Here is a 20,395-nt window from a genome sequence, read left to right as displayed (position 1 = left end):
AGTCCCCTCTCTGGTACGGTCTCAATGTCTGGCCTTAAGCAAATCCCCTCTCTGTACTCCAGCCCTTCCTCAATTGTAACAGGGCGATGGGCCTGACGAGCACCAGTCCCCCCCGGCGGAGGCAGTAGGAGAAGGAAGTGCGGGTTATTTCCATAGCACGGTGCAGCTGTAAAAGGCTCAATGGGACAATCTCAGGGAGATTAACCCTCACTAACCCTGTGAGTTGACACAGCCGCAGCGGTGATGAGAAGCGGGCGGGGGGGGGGGGGGGGGGGGGAAGCGGCTGCTGACAAACAAGCCCCTCCACTCCTGCCTGCAGCACAGCCCCCGGCCAGGAACAGAGGGGCCCGAGATCCAGACAGGTCACTTCCTGCTAGGCGGAGCTGGCAACAAGATTTGAGGCAAAGCCTACAGCTCGACCAAGCGTCTCCTCGGAGCCATCCGCCTGCTGGGGAGCCCGGGGCTCCCAGGCACAGACCAACCCCCAGAAACCAGCCAAGGGCTGGGGGAGGAGTCGCCCCCCTGGGGCTCGCAGGCATTGACCGCCCCCCCCCCAAAACACCGTGGGCAGGGGGAGAGTCTCCCCGGCCCTGCCTAGCCGGCGGCGCCCGGCTCCGTGCGCCCGGCGGGAGGGGGGGATGGCTGTGGCTCTAGCCAAGCCCGCTTCTCGGGGCTCCAGAGCGGGCCGGGGACGGCCATGAGCGGCTGGGCCCGCCCCCTTCTGCTCCTGCTGGCTGGGGCCTGCGGCCTCGCCCTGCTCGGCTACGGCGTCTACTTCGACCGGCGGCGGAGAAACGCCCCCGACTTCCAGCGGAAGCTGCGGCAGAGTGCGTGTCCCGGCCCGGCCCGGCCCGGGGAGCGGGAGGCCGTTAGGCGGGGCCGGGCCGCTCCCGCCTCCGAGCTGGCGGGGCGCCCCGTCGCCCAGGCATTAGCCCCCTCCTCTCCCCGGGCGGGGGAGCTGCAAGCACCGCCCCTGCGATGCAAGCCCCCCCCCCCCCCAGTGTGTGTGTGTGTGTGTGTGTGTTAGAGACCCTCCCCGTAGCAGTGCCAGGCCTCGGTCCCACACGGAGCGTGGGCAGGGAGGGCGCAGGGGGAACTGGGCTGAAGTGACTCCCCCCGCCCCCCCCACCCTAGTCAAGTCTAAGGCCTGAGCCCCTTTGGCCTACAGCCCTTGGACCTTCCCTTTCACCCCCCCCCCTTTGAAAATAAATAATTCCTGCCTCACATAAATCCCACTCCATCACCCCAGGTGGGATTTTCCAACCTGCTTAAATCGCTTCTCATCCGTGCCCTATTTTCATAAGTGCCCCGCAGCAGCACAGCTAGGGGCGGGTAGCCGGACTCCAGCAGCGCAGACGCTTGCTACAGCCACCGACGGGGGTTTTTTCCCCCGGCGCTGGAGTGAGTCCGCCTGACGGAGAGGCTAACGGAAGAATTCTGCTGTTGACCGAGCGACAGCTACGCTGGAGGTTGGGTTGACCTAGCTGCAAACGTTTTTCACGGCCCTGAGCGCTGGAGTGAAGTCGCTCGTAATTTTTAAGTGTAGACCAGGCCTCAGGCACTGCGGAGGGTGAGCTCCACTGACCTCCAAAGAGACTTCGGCAATGTCTACACTGCCACGTTCAGTGCTAAAACTTAAGTCGTTCAGGAGTGTGGACCCCCCTCTCCCCCCCGCACGAGCGACAAAATTTTTAGCACTGAAAAGCGCCAGTATAGGCAGTGCTTTATCTCCCGCGATAAAGCTACCACCCCGCGTTTGGGGTGCGTTCTTTTTAATCGCCGGAAGAGCTCTCCGGCATCGATAAAGCGTGTCTATACTGCCCACATCACAGGGCTGCCACCCTGTAACGTGAGCAGTGTAGACATACCCTTAGTGCACCTACGTGTCTAATAATTCACTTGAGAATGGGCCCTAGACTTCTAAAACACTTAAAGCCAAATTTCTAAAGGTATTCAGGTGCCTAAAGATGAAAATCCCACTAGAGGACTATCTACAACACTGCTTATGCACCAGGGGAGTTAGGCACCTAGGTGGTTTGGAAAATCCCACTAGGCACCTAAATACCTTTACAAATCTTGGCCATAGGGTAACATTTTTAAAAGTGGCAAAGTGAATTAGGAGCAGAAGGCCATGGTTTTTTGAAAATCTCACTCCAGATGCTTACTTGTTCTAAATTCTGTCTTGAGCAAGAATTTCTGCAGAGTGTTTGTAGTAAAACATATGAGCTCATCAGCAACATAAAACTGAAATGTAGCTTGGCTTCCTTCTGATCATGATTCGGTTTTTTTAATTTGAAATATTTTGGTGTACTTAATAAAGTATCAACAAATATCTATATGGTAAATTCAACTCCCTGAGCATCTCTCATTTTAGAGAAGAGGTTGACATGTTATAGAAAATTTAACAGGTCAGTTCAAGAAGAGTTTAAAATATTTATAAATAAAAAAAATTAGGTACAATTTACCTTTGTAGGTTTCTCTCATATCTCTATCTTCCAATTATATCTGTTTTCATGTTAGAGTATCAGCACATTTTGGATGAGATAATACTAAAATGGAAGAAAAACTTTGGAGAAGCAGACTTGACAATCTTTTTGGAGTTCTGAACTATGTTAAATGCACTATGTTACATTTACAGAAAGAAGAAAAGAACGTGAAAAAGCTAAAGAGCATGATGCTGAGGTAAACCTTCAGTTTAAAAATCACTTAAACTTAGTAGAAAGAATACTAACTTAATATTGAATGTCTTTTTGGTTGTACTGATCTGAGCCAAAGCACAAAGGGGAATTAGGAACCCAACTCATTTGTGCCCTTGAAAATCTCCCCCTACACTGAGAGAGGGATTTATGGTCAAGTGTAGTACCTGAAATTAGTTTTTAACAATAACTGTTTCAAGTTGACTGTGTCCTTTTAACTCTAAGACATATTTGAGACTAAAGTTGTTTTTGATTTAGTAAATTTGTAGCACACCCGCAGCTCACTTTTACATTCATAAAGTTTTGGCTAATCTTAATTTGTTAGAGAAAGTAGATATAGTCGAAGGGTACAATTATCCACCATTAGTACTTCCTCTCCTGCCTCACTTCCCAAGGTGGGGGATGTGAGGAGAGACTCATCTACCGTGTCGTTGTGGGCATTCCCATCCTTTACTACAGCCACATCCTCAGTCACTATTGAGCTATTTTATCTTTATCATGAAGACAAAGCAATGTATGTATTCCAGAATTCAGTGCAGGGCGCAACCTTGGCTTGCAGAGCTATAATCTCCCCAAAGAGCAGCCACCGCCCTTCACCAACACCCATTTTGCACTAGCAGGCAGCACTGAAATCATTTTCACTAATATAGCAAGTTAAGATAATTCCCAACCCCAGACTACAGAACCCTGTCGTCAAACCTCTGTAGGGTTTTTTTTTTTTTTTAAACACTACTGTTTTGGTCAACAGTCTGGGAAAAGCAAAATGACCCAGGGAGCGGAGGAGGGAAATCAAAGATGTGTCAAGAAAAACAGTGACCTCCATAGGTCTGACAAATATAAGTCTAAATGGCAATTTAGAAAACAGCACTGCAAATTAATCTTTTGGGAAATCTTTTTCTTTACTACCAGTTTTCACAGTAACTACCAAGATGTCTTAGTTGCACTGATGCGTCTTATTTCTAAGCTAAAAATATTTTATAACATCTTTAGTTATGCAAGATGAAAAATATTGGAAGGGTACAGGAATTCTTTCTGCAAGAGGTGCAGCTGGGAGAACACTGGTTATCTAGAGGTAAGGACATAAGCATGGGCTCTTGTCAACAGCTGCGCAGGATGTGTGTTGCAGTTGGTTTGTTTTTCACATAAATTGCCTTGAAATGCTCAGCTGAAGTCAAGGTGCAGTATCATTTTAGCACAGACAAACTAAATTGTTTTGTCAGACCTCAAGCACATTGTACATGCAGAAGTCAGGCACTGTCTGCTCCACCTTATTTCAAGATGGTGGATAGCATGAGGCTTGATGCTGATAGGAATTCCTACACTTGAAAGTAGGCGGGGAAGGAGGCAAAGGGAAATGAAATTTCAATTAGATTTGGAGAATTAAAAGTTATTACTGGATTACAAAGGGTTAAAAGGTTTTTAAAGCAATGTCGAGAGGGATTATAGAAGGCCTGAAAGTGAGTAACTAAAGAAGATTCCTGATACATCCCAACCTCCTTCACCTTTCTCACTGCACCCTCCACCCCAAAGAGCTTTCCCCAAAAGATACAAACCCTGGCCCTAGCCCAATCACTTAAAATTACTCCTCCTTTGTTCTGCCTAATTCAGGTAGCCCCTCCATCAAGCATTTATGGAAACTTGGGTTTCTGAATAAATGAACACTTTTGCAGAAGGGGGTCTACTTTCCTCAAATACTTGTCTTTTCATTGGAAAACAACACAAAGGGTGGAGGAACGGACAGTTTTTTTGGGGGTGGGGGGGTGGGGGAATGGTATGAAAAGTAACATTTGGGGGGGGGGGGAATGTTTTCCAATCAACTCTAAAATTTAGTTAAAAATATGAATTTGCTTCAGGAGACCATAAGAAGAGCGTGGAGCACCTCACTAATGCTATTTCAGTGTGTGCACAGCCACGTCAGCTACTGCAGGTCTTGCACAATACACTACCACCACAAGTCTTTGAGATGCTTATGAGGAGAATACCATATGCAAAACAAGTACGTACACTTTAAAAAAGGTAAAGAGGAAACTATTGGTGTTACGTGTGCTGGACGCTATCTAGTCAGCAATATACATTGAAATAGATTGGGAGCTTGCAGGTTTTTTGTAGAGAACCATTGTTTGTACAGGTTTCAGAGTAACAGCCGTGTTAGTCTGTATTCGCAAAAAGAACAGGAGGACTTGTGGCACCTTAGAGACTAACCAATTTATCTGAGCATGAGCTTTCGTGAGCTACAGCTCACTTCATCGGATGCATACTGTTGCACAACTGTATCTCAATTTTTAGAACTTGTCATTGATTTTCTGCACTTTGGAACTCTGGTTCCTGTGGCTGCTGAGGTAAATTGTTTAAGCCATGAATTGTCAGGAAAGGGTAATATTTAATAAGAAAGGAACCAATACAGAAGGCTCAAGCTGGAATGATTATGAAAAAAAGACTGAGCAGCACCTCTCTGCCTTTACACTTCTAAAGAGTATTGGATTGAATACCGATAATTACTGGAATTTCAACTCAGTTCTTTAAGAGGACATGCCTGAAACTAAAGTTTGCACCAAATGGAATTTAGCAGCCAGATTGCTTCGTACAGTGGTTCTCAACCAGGGGTACACATACCCCTGGGGGTACTCAGAAGCCTTCCAAGGGGCATATCAACTCACTTAGATTTTTGCCTGGTTTTACAACAGGCTACATAAAAAGCACTAGCAAAGTTAGTACAAATTAAAATTTCATATACAATGATTTGTTTATAACTGCTCTGTAAACAATACACTGAAATGTTAATACAATATTTATATTGCAATAGATTTTTTATAATTATATGGTAAAATGAGAAAGCAATTTTTAAGTAATAGTGTGCTGTGACACTTTTGTATTTTTATGTCTGATTTTGTTAATTTTTAAGTAAGGTGAAACTTGAGGGTACACAAGACAAATCAGACTCTTGAAAGAGGTACAGTACTTACTCCTGGTGGAATTCTGTGCCAAAAAAATTAAAAATTCTGCACACTATTTTAAAATTCTGCATATTTTATTTGTAAAAATAATACAATATAATCACACCAGTTTCAATTATTTTTGGTAGTTTATTTCAAAATACCTCTCAGCAAGTATGTCTGTAACAATACAGACAACAAAAAAGATTCAGGAACTGTTTTTTGACAAGTAGATTCCTTACAAGGTATATTAATACAGAACTCTTCAGTAATAATTCATTTAAACTACAATACAGAACCATATTTCCCGCACCCCTCAGAAGCAGTGCAAAGGCTTGGGGGAGTCAGGGGTAATGGAGGAGCTGAGGGAGAGGGAAGTAAAGTACTGGTACGGAACCTGGGTATGAACTTGAAGGGTTGTTGGGTATGGGTGGGAAAAGCATGGAACAAGTTTTTGCGGGGTGGGAAGGGATTGTTAAGAAGCTTCCCCCATGCAGATCCTGGCTGACTCCTAGTTTCTCCTATTCAGTCAGGCACATCTGCCCCTGTCCCCATGTGTGTCTGTGCCGTCACCCAGCCACTCCCCTGTCTTGTCTCCCTATACCTCTTCCCCCATCCCATGCGTCTCTGTACACCCACCCAGCCACCCTGTGTCCCTGTAGCTCCTCCCCATCCCCTTGTGTCTCTGTGCCCCCACCCAGCCACTCCCCTGTACCTATGTAGCTCTGCACCTCCCTTTCCCCTGTGGCCATGCCTCTACTCCCATTCAGCCCCTGCCCCAGTCTCTCCTCCCCCACTAGCCCTTATGAGCCCCAGTCTGACCCCCTCAGAATTCCATACTGTCTGTCTCCCCATAGCTCCTGTCTCCTGACCTGGCATGACCAGCGCTGCGAAGAAGGCAGCTCTTTCTCTTCCCCCTCTGGCAGGGAGCTGCGGCTTTGTTCTACCACCACAGTGCCCTCTGGTGGGCAAAAGGCAGAACTACAGCAACATTTTGGCAGAAGCTTTTTTCTGCACAAAAAATTAGAAATCTGAGGGGCTCATTAATTATGCACGCAGCAGTGCAGAATTCCCCCAGGAGTAAATAGTCTGGAAAGGTTGAGAGCCACTGGCTTAGTAGATACCTTTTTATTTACCAGTTAAAGTGAAAATAAAATTGAGTCTGCCAGATCTTATTCACAGTAATACATCACAGTGGTTGTGTATAACTGAACAAAGCACAGACCATGTCTGTTTTCTACTCCATTCAGAATAAGGCTATTTGATAATGAAATACCAATAAACTGTCATACTACTGCATCAATCAGATTCAAGAATTATATTCACTGTAATAAAACGATGACAAAGAACCATTGTTTCCACTACCTTGAAAACACAAACATTTAATTTGCATAAATGCTCGTGTTTTATCTCAACGCTTATCAGCAGAAGATGTCATCTTGTGAGCACCTCATATATTCTACTGGCATTCTCTTATGCTGGGTAGCCTAGTAGTATTGAAAGAATAAGTCATGTATCATGTAATAAACATGAAATTAGGAGTAACCTTTGGATTACTTCTTTCCTGTGGGGGAAGTATGCAGTAGTAGTTCTGGCAGTGAATGCTGCTAATTAACATGCTCCTGTGCCACTCATGTAGGGGGAAAAAAAAAAGTAGGCCAAAATCAACATTGAGATAAACTGGTAGAACTTTGAAATCAATGGAGTTGTGCCAGCTTGCATGTGTTTTTTTTATAGCAGCTGTCTGCCCTCATACCATAAAGGCAAGTGCTACAGACTCATAGAAATATAGGGCTGGAGTCAAGAAGTCACTAAGTCCAGTCCCCTCTGCTGAGGCAGGCCCAAGTAAACCTAGACCATCACTGACAGGTGTTTATCCAACTTGTTTTTAAAAACCTTTCATGATGGGAATTCAACTACCTCTCCTGGAAGCCTATTCCAGGACTTAACTACCCTAATAGTTAGAAAGTTTTTTAATATCTGACCTAAATCTCCCTTGCTGCAGATTAAGACAAATATTTCTTGTCCTACCCTTCAGCAGACACTGAGAACAATCCATCACCATCCTCTTGCTAACAGCCCTTTACATATTTGAAGACTTATCAGGTCCCGGCTCAGTCTTCTTTTCTCAAAGACTAAACATGCCCAGTTTTTTTAAGCTTTCGTCAGAAGTCAGGTTTTCTAAACCTTGTATTATTTTTGTTACTCTCCTTTGGACTCTCTCCAATTTGTCCACATCTTCCCTGAAGTGTGATACCCAGAATTGGACACAGTACTCCAACTGAGGCCCCACCAGTGCAGAGTAGAGCAGGACAATTACCTTCTGTATCTTACATACGACAGTCCTGTTAATAAAACGAGCACGATGTTAGCCTTTTTTTACAACCGTATCACAGTATTGACTAATTCAGTTTATTATCCAGTATAACTATGACAGCGAATCATTGACAGCTACTCGTTGAGTATGGTCTTTCAACCAGTTGTGTAACCACGTTATAGTAAAATTTCATGTAGACAATGTTTCCCTAGTTTGCTTATAAGAATGGGATTTGGAACTCTATCAAGAGCCTTACTAAAATCAAGATACATCACATCTACTGCTCCCCACCATCCATTAGGCCGGTAATCTTGTCAAAAAAGGAAATTAGGTTGGTTTGGCATGATTTGTTCTTGACATATCCATGCTGACTATTCCTGATAACTGTATTATCCTATGACAACCGTTTGCCCTGGGGAGAATAGGGGAAGACTGCTGGTTAGGGAAGGCGCTTGCTCTAGCCATTCTCGAATGGGCGAGAAGATGAGAGAAGGAGATAAAGGCTTTGTCAGAATAAAAAGAAATAACTATTCACATGACCCTAGCTGATGAGGTAATTAGTCACTAACTCTTATCTGTTTGTCAGCGACTTCAAGCAGCACTGAATGAGCAGGACTGTGCAGAAGATGAGAAGGAATGAGAGATGGCAACAATGTTAAGGCAGGACTCTAGCCATCTAGCCTATAAACCCTTGTTTGGAAAGAAAATACATACAAAACTGAACAGTTTCCATTTATTGTACTTTGATTAAATAAAAACATTTTGAAGACATTTTTGTATATATTTCTGTACAGCACTTTTTGCATTAAAATTAATAGTCGTAGTGGAAGAAACAAAAAAATGGTCCTCTCCCTCCCTTGCCCCCAACGTAGTAACCAGCATAACCAGTCTGCAGGCCTCTAGAAATGGTTGTATCAACATTATTCCATTGCACAGTAAAAAAGGACCACAGAAATAGACTCTGTTCGCCAGCAGGCGATTACCAACTCTTGGTAGAGTCCATAATTGTTTCCCCAATGGTTTCCACGTGCCAAACGGTCTCTGAAACTCTGCTGTGAGCTGGTGGACACACCCACAACAGAACACCTCCACTTGTAATCCAGCAAACATTGGCACTGCTTTAAAGCAAGGTTGGAATAGAATTCTCTTTTGTTTAACGAGGTTGCCCAAGAAGTCCTGCTTTGGCAGCTAGAGCTTCATTCTGCTGAATATGATACTCCTGAAATCTCATGGATATCCTCTGCGTCATTTTTAAATATTTCTGTAGGCAGTGTTCTGAGCACGTCATCTACAGGAAAAAGGAGACACAGAAGGACCACAACAATGATTAAAGGAAAAACTGACTGAAGACAGTTTATGATGGCATATGACTAGGTGAATACACTCGTGTCCTATGCTTATGCTGCCTTTAGCCCCATGATCACTGCCCAGCCTGTTCCTGATGGGAAAAAAATGTCAAGTTTAGTTTTCAAGGAAAATATGAAAAGCTGAGTTTTCTTTTGGCATTCATTCCAATGGAAAACTACCCTAGAGAATCTTTTAAAAATGAAAGAAGTCATTATGTCTCCCTTATCCCTACGATCCTCTGAAATAAAATCTATAGTCTCCTACCTTATGGCAAAGGCCAATATTACATCAGTCGCTATTTCTTTAAATTCTGTTTGACTCACCTTCTGCCCATGGCAGCCAAATGTGGCCTAGTATATCCCGTTTATCCTAGGCTTCCATTGGGATCCCTCCAACTAACTGTATCTAGCACTTATGATGTGTACTCAGAGAACTTTTCCTAGGGCTGCTGAAATTATTCTTGTCATTCTGTGGCTCAGTTGGCTGGGATGGTAGTAAAAGTACTATGCCCATTCCATGTTCTGCACTGCATCACTTTTGCAAAATTGGTTTTACCAATCTACAGCAGGTTTCCAAAGCTATTCCTGGGCCAGTGTTGCACATGTTAGACAGCTAGCACGTCCCTACAGCCCACTGCTTCCCGCAGCTCCCATTGGCTGGGAACGACGAATTGCGGCCATTGGGTGCTGCGGGGGGCCTTGCCTGCGGATGGTCAACGTAAACAAAATGTCTCGCGGTCCACCTTTGGATTACCCTGATGGGCCACATGCTGAAGGTTGCTGACCCCTGCATTTTATGATGCTCCCAAACTAGCTGTCATTATCAAATATGAACTGATAGTTACAGTGAAAGCATACCAAGCTTGCAAACTGGTCCTGTTCCCTTTGTTTCTATCATTACCAATAAACTAGGAGTTGTTTTGATCATGTTTAGAATTTAGAAATGGGGAAAGGAGGTCTAAACTGTTGTTGTCTGGACATCAGCTACCTGGTAAAACCTGTTGAGCAGGAGTGAACTCTAGCTAAATAACTACAATGAGGGAGCCTGGAACAGCTCCAAACCATTGCTCCCAGAGGGTGTAGTATTCAGGGGATGGTGCCTTGAGAAGGGTAGACTTGCACCGGGGTTGCTGTGTGGAAAAGTGATCAAAGATGAATTTTAAAAAAATTGTGGCATTGCTCACAGGAGATTCCTGGAAGCTTTTGATATTTACTTAATATGAAACTAAAACTTGAATAGGAACGTATGAAGTGCCATACCAGATCAGACCAGTGGTCCATCTAATACAGTATCCTGTTCCCAATAGTGGCCAGTGCCAGATGCTTCCCAAGAAGGTGCAAGAAACCCTGTAATGGACAATTACATAATAAACTGTCCATAAAGAAAGTTTCTCCCTAATCCCCATCGGTTAATGATTAGCTCATGTCCTGCAGCATGGGGGCTCCTTTACAGAGTACAAAAGAAAAATGGCTAGCTACAGGTTGCTGTTTATATCCAAAAATCTTAAAAGACTCTACAGGCATGATCCATCAGGATTCTCGCCAGCAGACCAGCAGAACTCCCATTAAGAAGTTTTATCCGTGAGTGGTAGCAGGATAAGGTACAAGTCTGACCTTCCCAAGGCACTGGATGTCACATCAGCCCTGCAGGCTATAAATGTTGCCTCCAAAACATTTCAGTCAGTTCCTTTAATTGCACAGGAGGTGAACCACCCGTATGGCTAAAACAATTCAAAATGATTCATGCTTTAAAAATGGCTCCAAAAATACACAAACAGTGCAAGATGGGAAACACCCTCCAAAGAGGATGATACCAAACTCTGAGGGAAAGTGAGTGAGCATTCCAGGAGATTCTCTCTTCAGAGAAGTAGATAACAGATGGGTAATTTTCCCTTCTCCAAAGAATTCTCATTCTTATAGAGGCTCTAGGAATGCCCCAGAACAAAATATGTTGTTGCTGCTTGTTGCAGCATTACAAGGCCAATGTCAGCACCAAAAACAGGGAGGCTATTTGCATATATGTGAAGAAAAGGAGGAAGATACTGCCTTCCAAGGTCTGATGTGCAATGTCCTGTAAAGCGCCGGGCATGCACTTAGTCCTGCAACTACAAGCCTCAGGGGTCAAATTTTTTCAAAAGCTGTGATGTGGGAGATCTATTGTTTGTATGGAAGGGAGCTAAGATGAAAGAGCAAGAATCCAATCAGAATGACATCTGCACAGAAACAGAACCACAAATATATCATTGTCTCTTCAGTTAACATTTCTCACCTGCAGGCTGCCTACATACTGAAGAGCTATAACCTCTTGTAGGTTAGTTTAACTAATTTTTGATCGGATCAAAACTTTCAAAGCTGCTTATCAAATTCAAACATCATCATACAGCATTTCCACAAAAGAGAAACCCAAAATACACAAGGGCATACCTCTTCTGATTTAACCTCCCTGCTAGTGAAATCTTTCACACAATCCAGGAAACAGGTTTCTGTAAGTTTATTGTATGTCCCAAGAAACTCCTTGAACTGTAACAAATTGAACAGACATTCAATATTAAAAGAAAAGAAGACATTTTCAAACTTTTCCCACGTACAGTTTGCAATAGCTGCATATACCATTCAGTGACATTAACAGAACAGACTACTCATTTAAAGTGACAAGTCATCAGAGGTAATTTAGTATCAATTCAATAACATCATTTGATATTGACAGCTACTGTTCACCTAGATCAGATACTGTTCCATGCCTCTTGATTTGCTGATGATTAAAATAATGAAATCTTGGCTACCTTAATACTGTTCCCAATTCATAAAAGAAGTTAAGATACAACTCAGGCAACATTTTACTTGGTAATTAACTGGGGGGGGGGAGCTGCATTTCATATATGCATGCTAATAACTTCCCTACCTTTGAAAATAAAATGCTGAAACCTCTTGAAACTAGCTTCCATAAAACTCCATTGCTAAGCTTCATTCTGTTGAGGTAATGCAAGCTTCTCAAAACCATCATTTATTAATACAGTACAGCATCTTACCTGTTTGATCTGATCAGATTCTGATATTTGCCCAGCCATATTCTATTGGTCTGCAATCAGCCACCTAATTTTAAGATAACATTTGTGTCATAATTCACACCAAAACACACCTACAAGAAATATAACATTTGAAGGCTGAATAAAACTCTGCCCCTTCTGTAAGCGTAGCCAGACATAACTGTGGTTTCAAAGAAACAAGAATAAGTGGCTACTGGGTCTTAAGTTCCCAGCATGATCTGCATCTAACAAAATACTACAAGGACAGGCTTACATGTGATTTAAAGAAACAGCTTCTGGTTAAATTTGGCTCAAATTTTACATCTTATAAAAATAAAGTTTTATAAAATCTAAAACCAATAGAAATGATGCTATGATTTGTAAAGTTCCAACAGAAATAGTTTGTTGGTTTTGGATTTTTTAGCAGCCCCCTGCAATGGCTATAACAGAAGAGTCTTGTTTTAATAATCTAATTTCTTACTTATTACAAATAACCCCTTAATGAGTGACATGATTCTCATTGACAGTATCCATTTAAATGGAAGCTATCAAGTTGAAATGTAGTCAGTTAAAAAAAAAATGTCCAACATAGGGTCAGATATTACACCTTTTCAAGTCCCCCTGCCAGTTTTTGTAATTACATTTTTCTATTTCAAATAATAGAGAAGAGCAATATTAAAGAAAGATCCAAACAGGTGAAACACATTACAGAGAAAACACCAAAACTAGCTACAAGTAAAGAGCTGTCAGATACACAAAGTAAAACGGGGGGGCGGAAGAGACCTCTAGTTACCTTTCAGTTACAGCAACACTTGGATAAAAGAAACAGCACTCTATAGTATTCTAAATTGATTAAATTAATTCCACCCCCACCACTTCTTAGAAACCAGCTCATGTTTTTAAAACATTTATTGTTTTAGTCATTAGAAAAACAGTAAAACTACAAATACTTGTGCCAGTGAATCTAGTGAGTTAAATATAAGGGATTATGAAGAAGAAATAAAAATAGCATTAAAAAAGAAATGAACAACAGGTGAGGAAAAGTGAAAGCTAATGGAGTCTATGAAGAAAGAATTTAAGAAGGGATCTTCAAAAACAAAGAAATTCCTTATACAGTGTGGTAAACAAGTTAAGACTTGAGACTTTCTAGGAGAGAATAGTTCTGGTGTCTGCAATTCAAGAAGGATGTTGGTAAATTGGAGAGGGTTCACAGAAGAGCCACAAGAATCATTAAAGGATTAGTAAACATGCCTTGTAGTGGACTCAAGGAGCTCAACCTATTTAATTTTAAAAGAAGATTAAGAGGTGACTTGATCAGTCTCTAAATACCTACATGGGGGACAAATATTTGACAATGGACTTTTCAATCCTGCAGAGAAAGGTATAACATGATCCACTGGCTGCAAGTTGAAGCTAGACAAATTGAGACTGGAAAACACAGTGTAAATTTTCAACACTGAGGGTAATTAACCATTCAAACAATTTACCAAGGGACATGGTGGATTCTCCATCACTGGCAACTTTTAAATCAAGATTAGATGTTTTTCTAAATATGCTCTTGGAATTATTTTAGGGAAGTTCTATGGCTATGATCATCTAGTCTGGCTTCCTGTATAACACAATGGTCCCTTCTGGCCTTGGAATTGATGAATCTATGTATACTGAAAGCTGTTGTCTTCCTTCCCCCAATTTATACACGGCCTGAGGCTCACTGCTATCCCTCGGTGAAATTAACATTAAAAATTGAAAAATCAAATGCAGTAACACTATAAGCAAATCACACACACAAAGTTCTCACTAAATCCTCTCCACTCACACCTCTTCTGACAGGGCTCAAGTAAACAGATGAACTTTGCAGTATGTCCTAAGATCAACAGACTCTGAGGTGGTCTATGCTTAGAAGTTTTGCCAACATAACTGTGTTGGTAAGGGATGGAATTTTTTTGCCACATAGTTGTGCCAGTAAAAGCCCTAGTGGAGATGCAGCTATACGAGGTGTTTTTTTACAGGTATAGCTTATTTTTGTTCCTTCTACAGTTGCATCTACACTAGAGGGGTTTTGCCCCTTTAAACTAGTGAAAGTGGCAAAACTTTAACTGCAGATGAGGCCTCTGGATCAGGCATATCAAGGCTGGTGTGGTGGTGGGAAGAAAGAAAAGGAAAGTGAATTCCAGGGTCAAAGGCTCTCCGCTGAGAACATTCTACCCCAGGCCCCCAACGTACAAATCTGAGAACTGTTAGCTCAAGTGTCTGAGTAGATCTCAGCCGTCAGTGTTGAGCATGGGAGAAGCAGCGCTCTCAGATACCAAGAAACCAAACCAAAGGGCTCTATAGATTAGAACCTTGACTTGCACCTGAAAATAAGTTAAAACAAATCAGAAGCTAGTACGAACGTAATATGTTCTCTATGTAAAACTTCACTAAGAAAGTTGACTGTGTTCTACATTAGCTTAAATCTGATCATTAGGTAAAGGTGTTTAAAAAAATAATCTAAACTGGAGATGGCACACACAGATAAATGGTGACATCTGCATCAGATAGGAATGAGTGCAACTGCCTGGCTGAGCACAAGTTTAAAGAGTGAAAATCTAAAAATCAATCATGGCATATCACATAAAAGCTGGCTGCTTAACAATGAGCAATACCAAACTGAGCTTTATTAAAAGCACATGCCTGGGGTGGAGGGTACAAGGTATATATTTGGAGCCACCTTCAGCCTAGTAAAGTCAGAACCAAGGTAGCTCATTATCAGGGAGTGTTAAAGCCCCACCGAGAAACAGAAAACTCCTGTGTCCCTGCCAGGGTGCAAAAAGCTAATGGCCTCAACTCCCAGCACTGCCTCTTCCCCATATTTTGTATTCCGTTTATCTTTTTTTTATTTAATCAGACTTGATGGCCTGCCATTTTGTCACTTATTTAATGAGATTAGAACTGATGATTTCGTAAACTGAAGTTCCAGAAAACCTTTGCAGCTGTACTTGAAAAATAACTTTCCTTTAGAATTTAACACAACAGCACTGTCTGACTGTAAATGTCTTTGAAGCACAAATCTGTTGCCCTTACTTTTATGCCTTCCATACTGTGGGCAGTACATTAATATGGCTCTACTGCATGTCTTCAGTGGCTGTCACTGCTAGTTGGCCTTATACCTCCAAAATATACTGTCTGGTATATTAAGGTATGTTTACATTGTATATCATATCTGGTTCTAGTTGTTGTTCACATCTGGTCTTTGAGACTAAAGGAAGAATGATAAAATAAGCCATTTCTGCCTGAATTTTCGAATCTGTCTTAAGTGTTAGTCATGGCAACAATGGCTAAACTTCTTACGTGGCAGCTCAAAGCACTCAGAACGTGTCAGGTGCAACTCTTGTACTAGCCCAGCCTCAAGATGGTAGAGGACTGCTTTGGGCTAAACGTGACTGAAAAACTAGGTGCTGTGTTTTTTTAACATGAGTAACCTCAGGGGAAGGCAGATAGCCAATATATAAACAACTACACACAAGGCTGCATATGGTTAGACTACACAGCAGCATGCCCCGAGTGCCCTGGACCACCAGGGATGTGCAAATACCTAGGATAATATCACTTGTTAAAATGCTACAGAGTTGCTATTAACATTTTCAATATATCAAAAGCCATTTTCAGTGGTTTTATTAAATGTAAGAACAAAAACAGTTGAGAGTTAAAAGCTTTGTACTGTTAAGTGTAAAAGCTTTCCTTCCCCCATGATCCCCTTTCCAAAGGTAACAGACCTTGAGCCTGTTAGATCCTAATGCCTGTACACATGGCATTCCCAGCCTCTCCAGCTTTGCCTCAGAAACTGAAAAATGTTCTGAAGTTCCCTTCTGTGGGCTGCCACTCCCATTGCCATGGAAACAGCTGATCTCCAGGTAATCATAGCTTTAAGAAACCTGCTTTCTTTTTATAAAAACAGTGATTAGGTTAAAGCTTCCCAGCCAGAGCTGAGGCAATCATTTCTCTGTTTCCATGGCATGGGAGCAGCAGCAAGCATCACAGTTGTCAGAACTTCTCTAAAATTTCACAAGCGTGGGAATCCAATTTTCCCAGCTGTATATAGGGCCTTTAGGAGGCAATAGGCTCCTGAGCACAACTGTTCTGAGTAATTTACTTGGCTGAAACATTTGATTCTCATTACTGTCAGACTGGGACTGTGTGGCTAAAATCCCGGCAGTGCTGATGGATGTGAGCTATTATATGTGAAATGTGCAGAAATGTACAGTGTCATGAGGAGGCTAATTGTTCACCAAGATAATCAGCATCAGTGGCCATTACCTAATCTAGAGATTTGAAATCACTGGGAGCTGGATGTCTATTCTTCTGTACAAAGCCAAATAACAGTTTTGACAGACTATATAATCATGGCTTGTTATGAAGGTCCAGCATTAGAGCAAGCTCCAACTTACCTGAATTTACGTTACCCCTGGAACTACCACATAGTACCTTTAGGTCCATAAGTAACACTTCTGTAACTGGCCCACTGCAGGAGTGGAGAGGGTTCATTGTAAATGTATATATTTTTCATGGAGGGGAAGACTGGGGAGAAGAAGACTGTCAAATCACAGAAGGGTGTTAAAATTGGACAGTCTGGGAAGTAAGGATCATGCAGTTAAGAGTTGTCATGCTGGAGCTGAATTTAAGAACTTGTTTTTAATCGGTTGAGGTACAGCTTCAGAAATGCTTTTATTGAACCTAATCAAAGTACAACTACACAGAAAACCAGTAGGACAGAGAGTAATTCACACTAACATTAAACCAAGGCTGTGACAACACAAGACCCAGGAAATTCTGTGTTAAATGTTGGTGTACTTTAGGTCTTCCAACAGTAGGCCCAACTAACACATCAAAGAAACGGCTTTGGAGCTCCCTCTTGTGCTTGAGTCAGGGCATATGTCATCTGTACCTTTGAATTACTTTGTATTGTTTTATTTCAAAGTTTTGTCATGCTCTTAATGTAGTTACCATGCATAAAATATTTTTATTCTACATAATTCACAAATTATACTCAGACGCTGCATGGATCATGAATTACAATCCAGTGCACAAGGTCAATGGGCCAGATTCAGCCCTGAAGTAAGGTCCATTAAGGAGCTGTGCGTGATTTCTTCCACTTAAGTTCAATAAGTTCAGAGCTGAATTTGGCTTAGTGAGGCTGAATGTTAGAGATCTATTAGAAACATCTTGAACAAATTCTAAGCATATACAATGTCATTTAAAAAAATGAAACAGCTCCTCTGCTTTTTTCCTTGGGTGGTCTCCAATCAAAGTACTGACCAGGCCTGACCCCACTTATATCGTGATCTGATGAGGTCACAGCCCTAGGTGGAAAAGCTTCAGGTAAGGCAGATTTATCTTAATCCCTTCTTCCTGATATTTCACTGTGTCCTTCAGGTCTCACCTTCAACAATACATTGATTTCTTTGTGTTCACTGAGCCAAATTCCAGCCTGATACAAGTGGATAAAATGCCAATGAAGTCTGTGCAGACAGGTGAAAGGAGTCTGAATTTGGCCCATTTTCCCATCCCATTCCCAATTAGTTATTCCATACATTTATTATCTTTTGTGTGAAGTAGTTGTTCTGCCTGGAATTCCCTATTTGCTCCTAGCTTTGAAATTATATCCTTTCGTTTCTGAATCTCTTACCGGGTAATATCAAATATATCAATCCCTTTTATGAATTTTGAAAGCCTGTCTCAGGTCACCTTGAAGTCTCTTCTCTTGCATCAAGAATAAGTCCAACAGACTAACTTTTCCTCATAACTTACATTTTTCAGACAGACTTTTTTTGGTCCTGCTGAACCCTGCATCTCCTTCAAATGCAATAATATGCTTACTGTTGCGGAGTAACAAGTATCGATCAGTGCAGACATCTTACACATTACTTTTTTGCTTCCAACCTTGAGCTGATTATATTAGTAACATTTTTTTATGCCCTCAGCTACCATAGTGCTAATACACTAGATGCCCAGATTTCTCCAGAAGGGATAAACAGGTAGTGTGGTGTAGACATAAAAACTATTCTGAGACATGGCTGTATTGTGGAAAAAAGCTGCTGCATGGATGCATCTCCTCCATGTTTGTTGTAAATGAGTCTCATGAAAGTATGTTACAAACTGGTTACAAAAACAGTTGTAATTGTGGAGTGCCTAAACGAGAACTGTAAATAAGGATTGTGAAGATGCAAAGAGGACTGATAACACAAATTATGAAAATCCATTCTTAAAGCATTGTATTGAGAACCATCATGGCCTAGTGGATAAAGCACAGGACTTGGGACTCAGAAGACCTGGGTTCTATTTTCAGCTCTGCCACTACATTGCTGGGTGGTCTTGGGCAAATCATTTTACATTCCTGTTTCCCTCAGTTTCCCTGTCTGTAAAACAGGGACAAAAATACTCTGACCTTCTTTGTACCTTGAGATCTATAGATGAAAATCACAATGTAAGAGCTAGATATTAGTGAGAACAGCAGTATGAAGCCATAGCAGGGCCTGGTCAAGTAGAGATTTAATATCTGAGATTGTCTATAGCAATAGACATTTAAGGGTTGACATATTCTTCCTAAAGTAGCCAATCTATGAGCTCTTTGAATTACAATCTGAAGGTTTTATTTAGTGGAAGGAGACAGCAAATTTCTCAAATGGAAGAGAAAACATTTTCCTTCATTTTTTTTTTACTTAGGTTGTTTTTACCCAATTCCCTAAAATTAAACACACGTTATCATAGACACAGACTCACAGACTTTAAGGTCAGAAGGGACCATCATGATCATCTTCTAGTCTGATCGCCTTCACGTTGCAGGCCACACCCTCACCCACTCACTCCTGACATATAAAATACTATATGGATTTTTTTTAGGAAATTATTAAAATGTACCATAAAAGTAAATAACCATGAGATAACTACTGTATTTTGGAGAAGTTCTCTGGGCTGTAGTCATAAAGGAGGTCAGACTAGATGATCACAGTGGTCCCTTTTGGCCTTGGAGTACATGACCTTGATAGTAAATTATTACAAAGCTCTTACACTTGTACACCTATCTTGGGATATCACATTTATTTCCATGCTACTGGGAGGGCCTCAAAGCCCTAGTGCACCAAGGACCCTCCTATCCTTAGCCTCTGGAAAATAACAGTCTAGTCTCCACTAATACTTTGGTCTAACGTTGAGTGTAGCGTGTGGGTGCTGTTGGTGGCCTATGATATATAGGAGGTCAGGCTAAATGATGGAGTGGTACCTTCTGGCCTTAAACTCTATGACCATGACTACATTTACACCAATTCTTCAAAACGCTAAATCTATTTGAGGGTTTTAGATCACTCCTGGAGCACCTGCCACATAAAATTGCTAGCCGCAGCAAAATCTCTCGTGGTCCCGAAGGAGTCTTTGTTGCTTCTCCCTTTTCAGGCTGAAAATCTGATCTCCTCTGAAGGTTTCTGCCAGAGCCCGATCCCCTGGGCAGCCAGTCTGTTCCCTCGGTGACATGAGTCGCCATGAGCCGTACACCCGGGCCGCAGCCACGTTGGGGAAGGAAGGTCACTGCCTGGGAGTCCCAGCGGAGAGCCCGAGCCACCGCCTGGTGCCAAGGACACGCGAGGAGGGGGCGATGGAGAGCGAGCCCGGCAGCGCCCTGAGCCTCCCCAAGGACCGACAGCCCTGCCCTGACCCCGCCCGCCCCGGGGAAACTGAGGCACGGGCTCCCACCCCAGTCACACAAACAGGGCCAAGGATGGAACCCAGGAGTCCTGACAGCCAGGCCCGCTCCCCTACTCACCCGCTCCGCGCCCAGCGCCTCTCGACACGTGGGGGAACCGGCAGCCTCAGCTCCTCCTTCCGCCCCGCAAATTCGCTACGTTTCCCCCCACCTCACGCCGCGTGAAGACGAATCGGCACATAGGGATCCGCTGACAGATTTACCTTGGGCCGCGGCACAGGGTGGTGTAGCATTGTAAAGTGTCCCCCATGCCCCGGGCGTGCCTGGGGGGCCCACACAGTACGGCGGGGACAGCCGTACCGGAACACGATGCACCCGGAGTACAGAGCTGAACCACAGGCA

General features: G+C 42.8%; 2 protein-coding genes across 3 annotated transcripts; one reads left to right on the top strand and one right to left on the bottom strand.

Annotated features, from left to right (window-relative positions):
* Nucleotides 1-407: 407 nt before the first annotated feature.
* On the top strand, nucleotides 408-8,717 carry TOMM20L (translocase of outer mitochondrial membrane 20 like). Its single transcript, XM_073349991.1, is given in 6 exon segments — nucleotides 408-693; nucleotides 696-827; nucleotides 2,639-2,682; nucleotides 3,687-3,768; nucleotides 4,550-4,692; nucleotides 8,533-8,717. Coding segments are annotated over 6 exon segments (510 nt in total). The 5' UTR covers nucleotides 408-638; the 3' UTR covers nucleotides 8,587-8,717.
* TIMM9 (translocase of inner mitochondrial membrane 9) lies at nucleotides 8,666-20,390 on the bottom strand. 2 transcript variants are annotated; one of them, XM_073349995.1, is made up of 4 exons: nucleotides 20,257-20,390; nucleotides 12,322-12,385; nucleotides 11,717-11,812; nucleotides 8,666-9,234 (listed from the first exon to the last, which is right to left on the bottom strand). In XM_073349995.1, exons 2-4 carry the CDS (start codon nucleotides 12,358-12,360, stop codon nucleotides 9,100-9,102), a joined length of 270 nt encoding a protein of 89 aa, XP_073206096.1. In that variant the 5' UTR covers nucleotides 12,361-12,385; nucleotides 20,257-20,390; the 3' UTR covers nucleotides 8,666-9,099. The 2 variants fall into 2 exon arrangements, with proteins under 2 accessions (XP_073206096.1, XP_073206095.1); XM_073349994.1 differs by lacking the exon at nucleotides 20,257-20,390 and adding an exon at nucleotides 20,114-20,231.
* Between the last annotated feature and the right edge of the window lie 5 nt (nucleotides 20,391-20,395).

Source organism: Lepidochelys kempii, chromosome 6, assembly GCF_965140265.1.
Source record: "Lepidochelys kempii isolate rLepKem1 chromosome 6, rLepKem1.hap2, whole genome shotgun sequence".
Lineage (NCBI taxonomy): Eukaryota > Metazoa > Chordata > Testudines > Cheloniidae > Lepidochelys > Lepidochelys kempii.
Note: the sequence above shows the minus strand (reverse complement) of the source record. Positions and strands in the feature narration are given on the sequence as shown.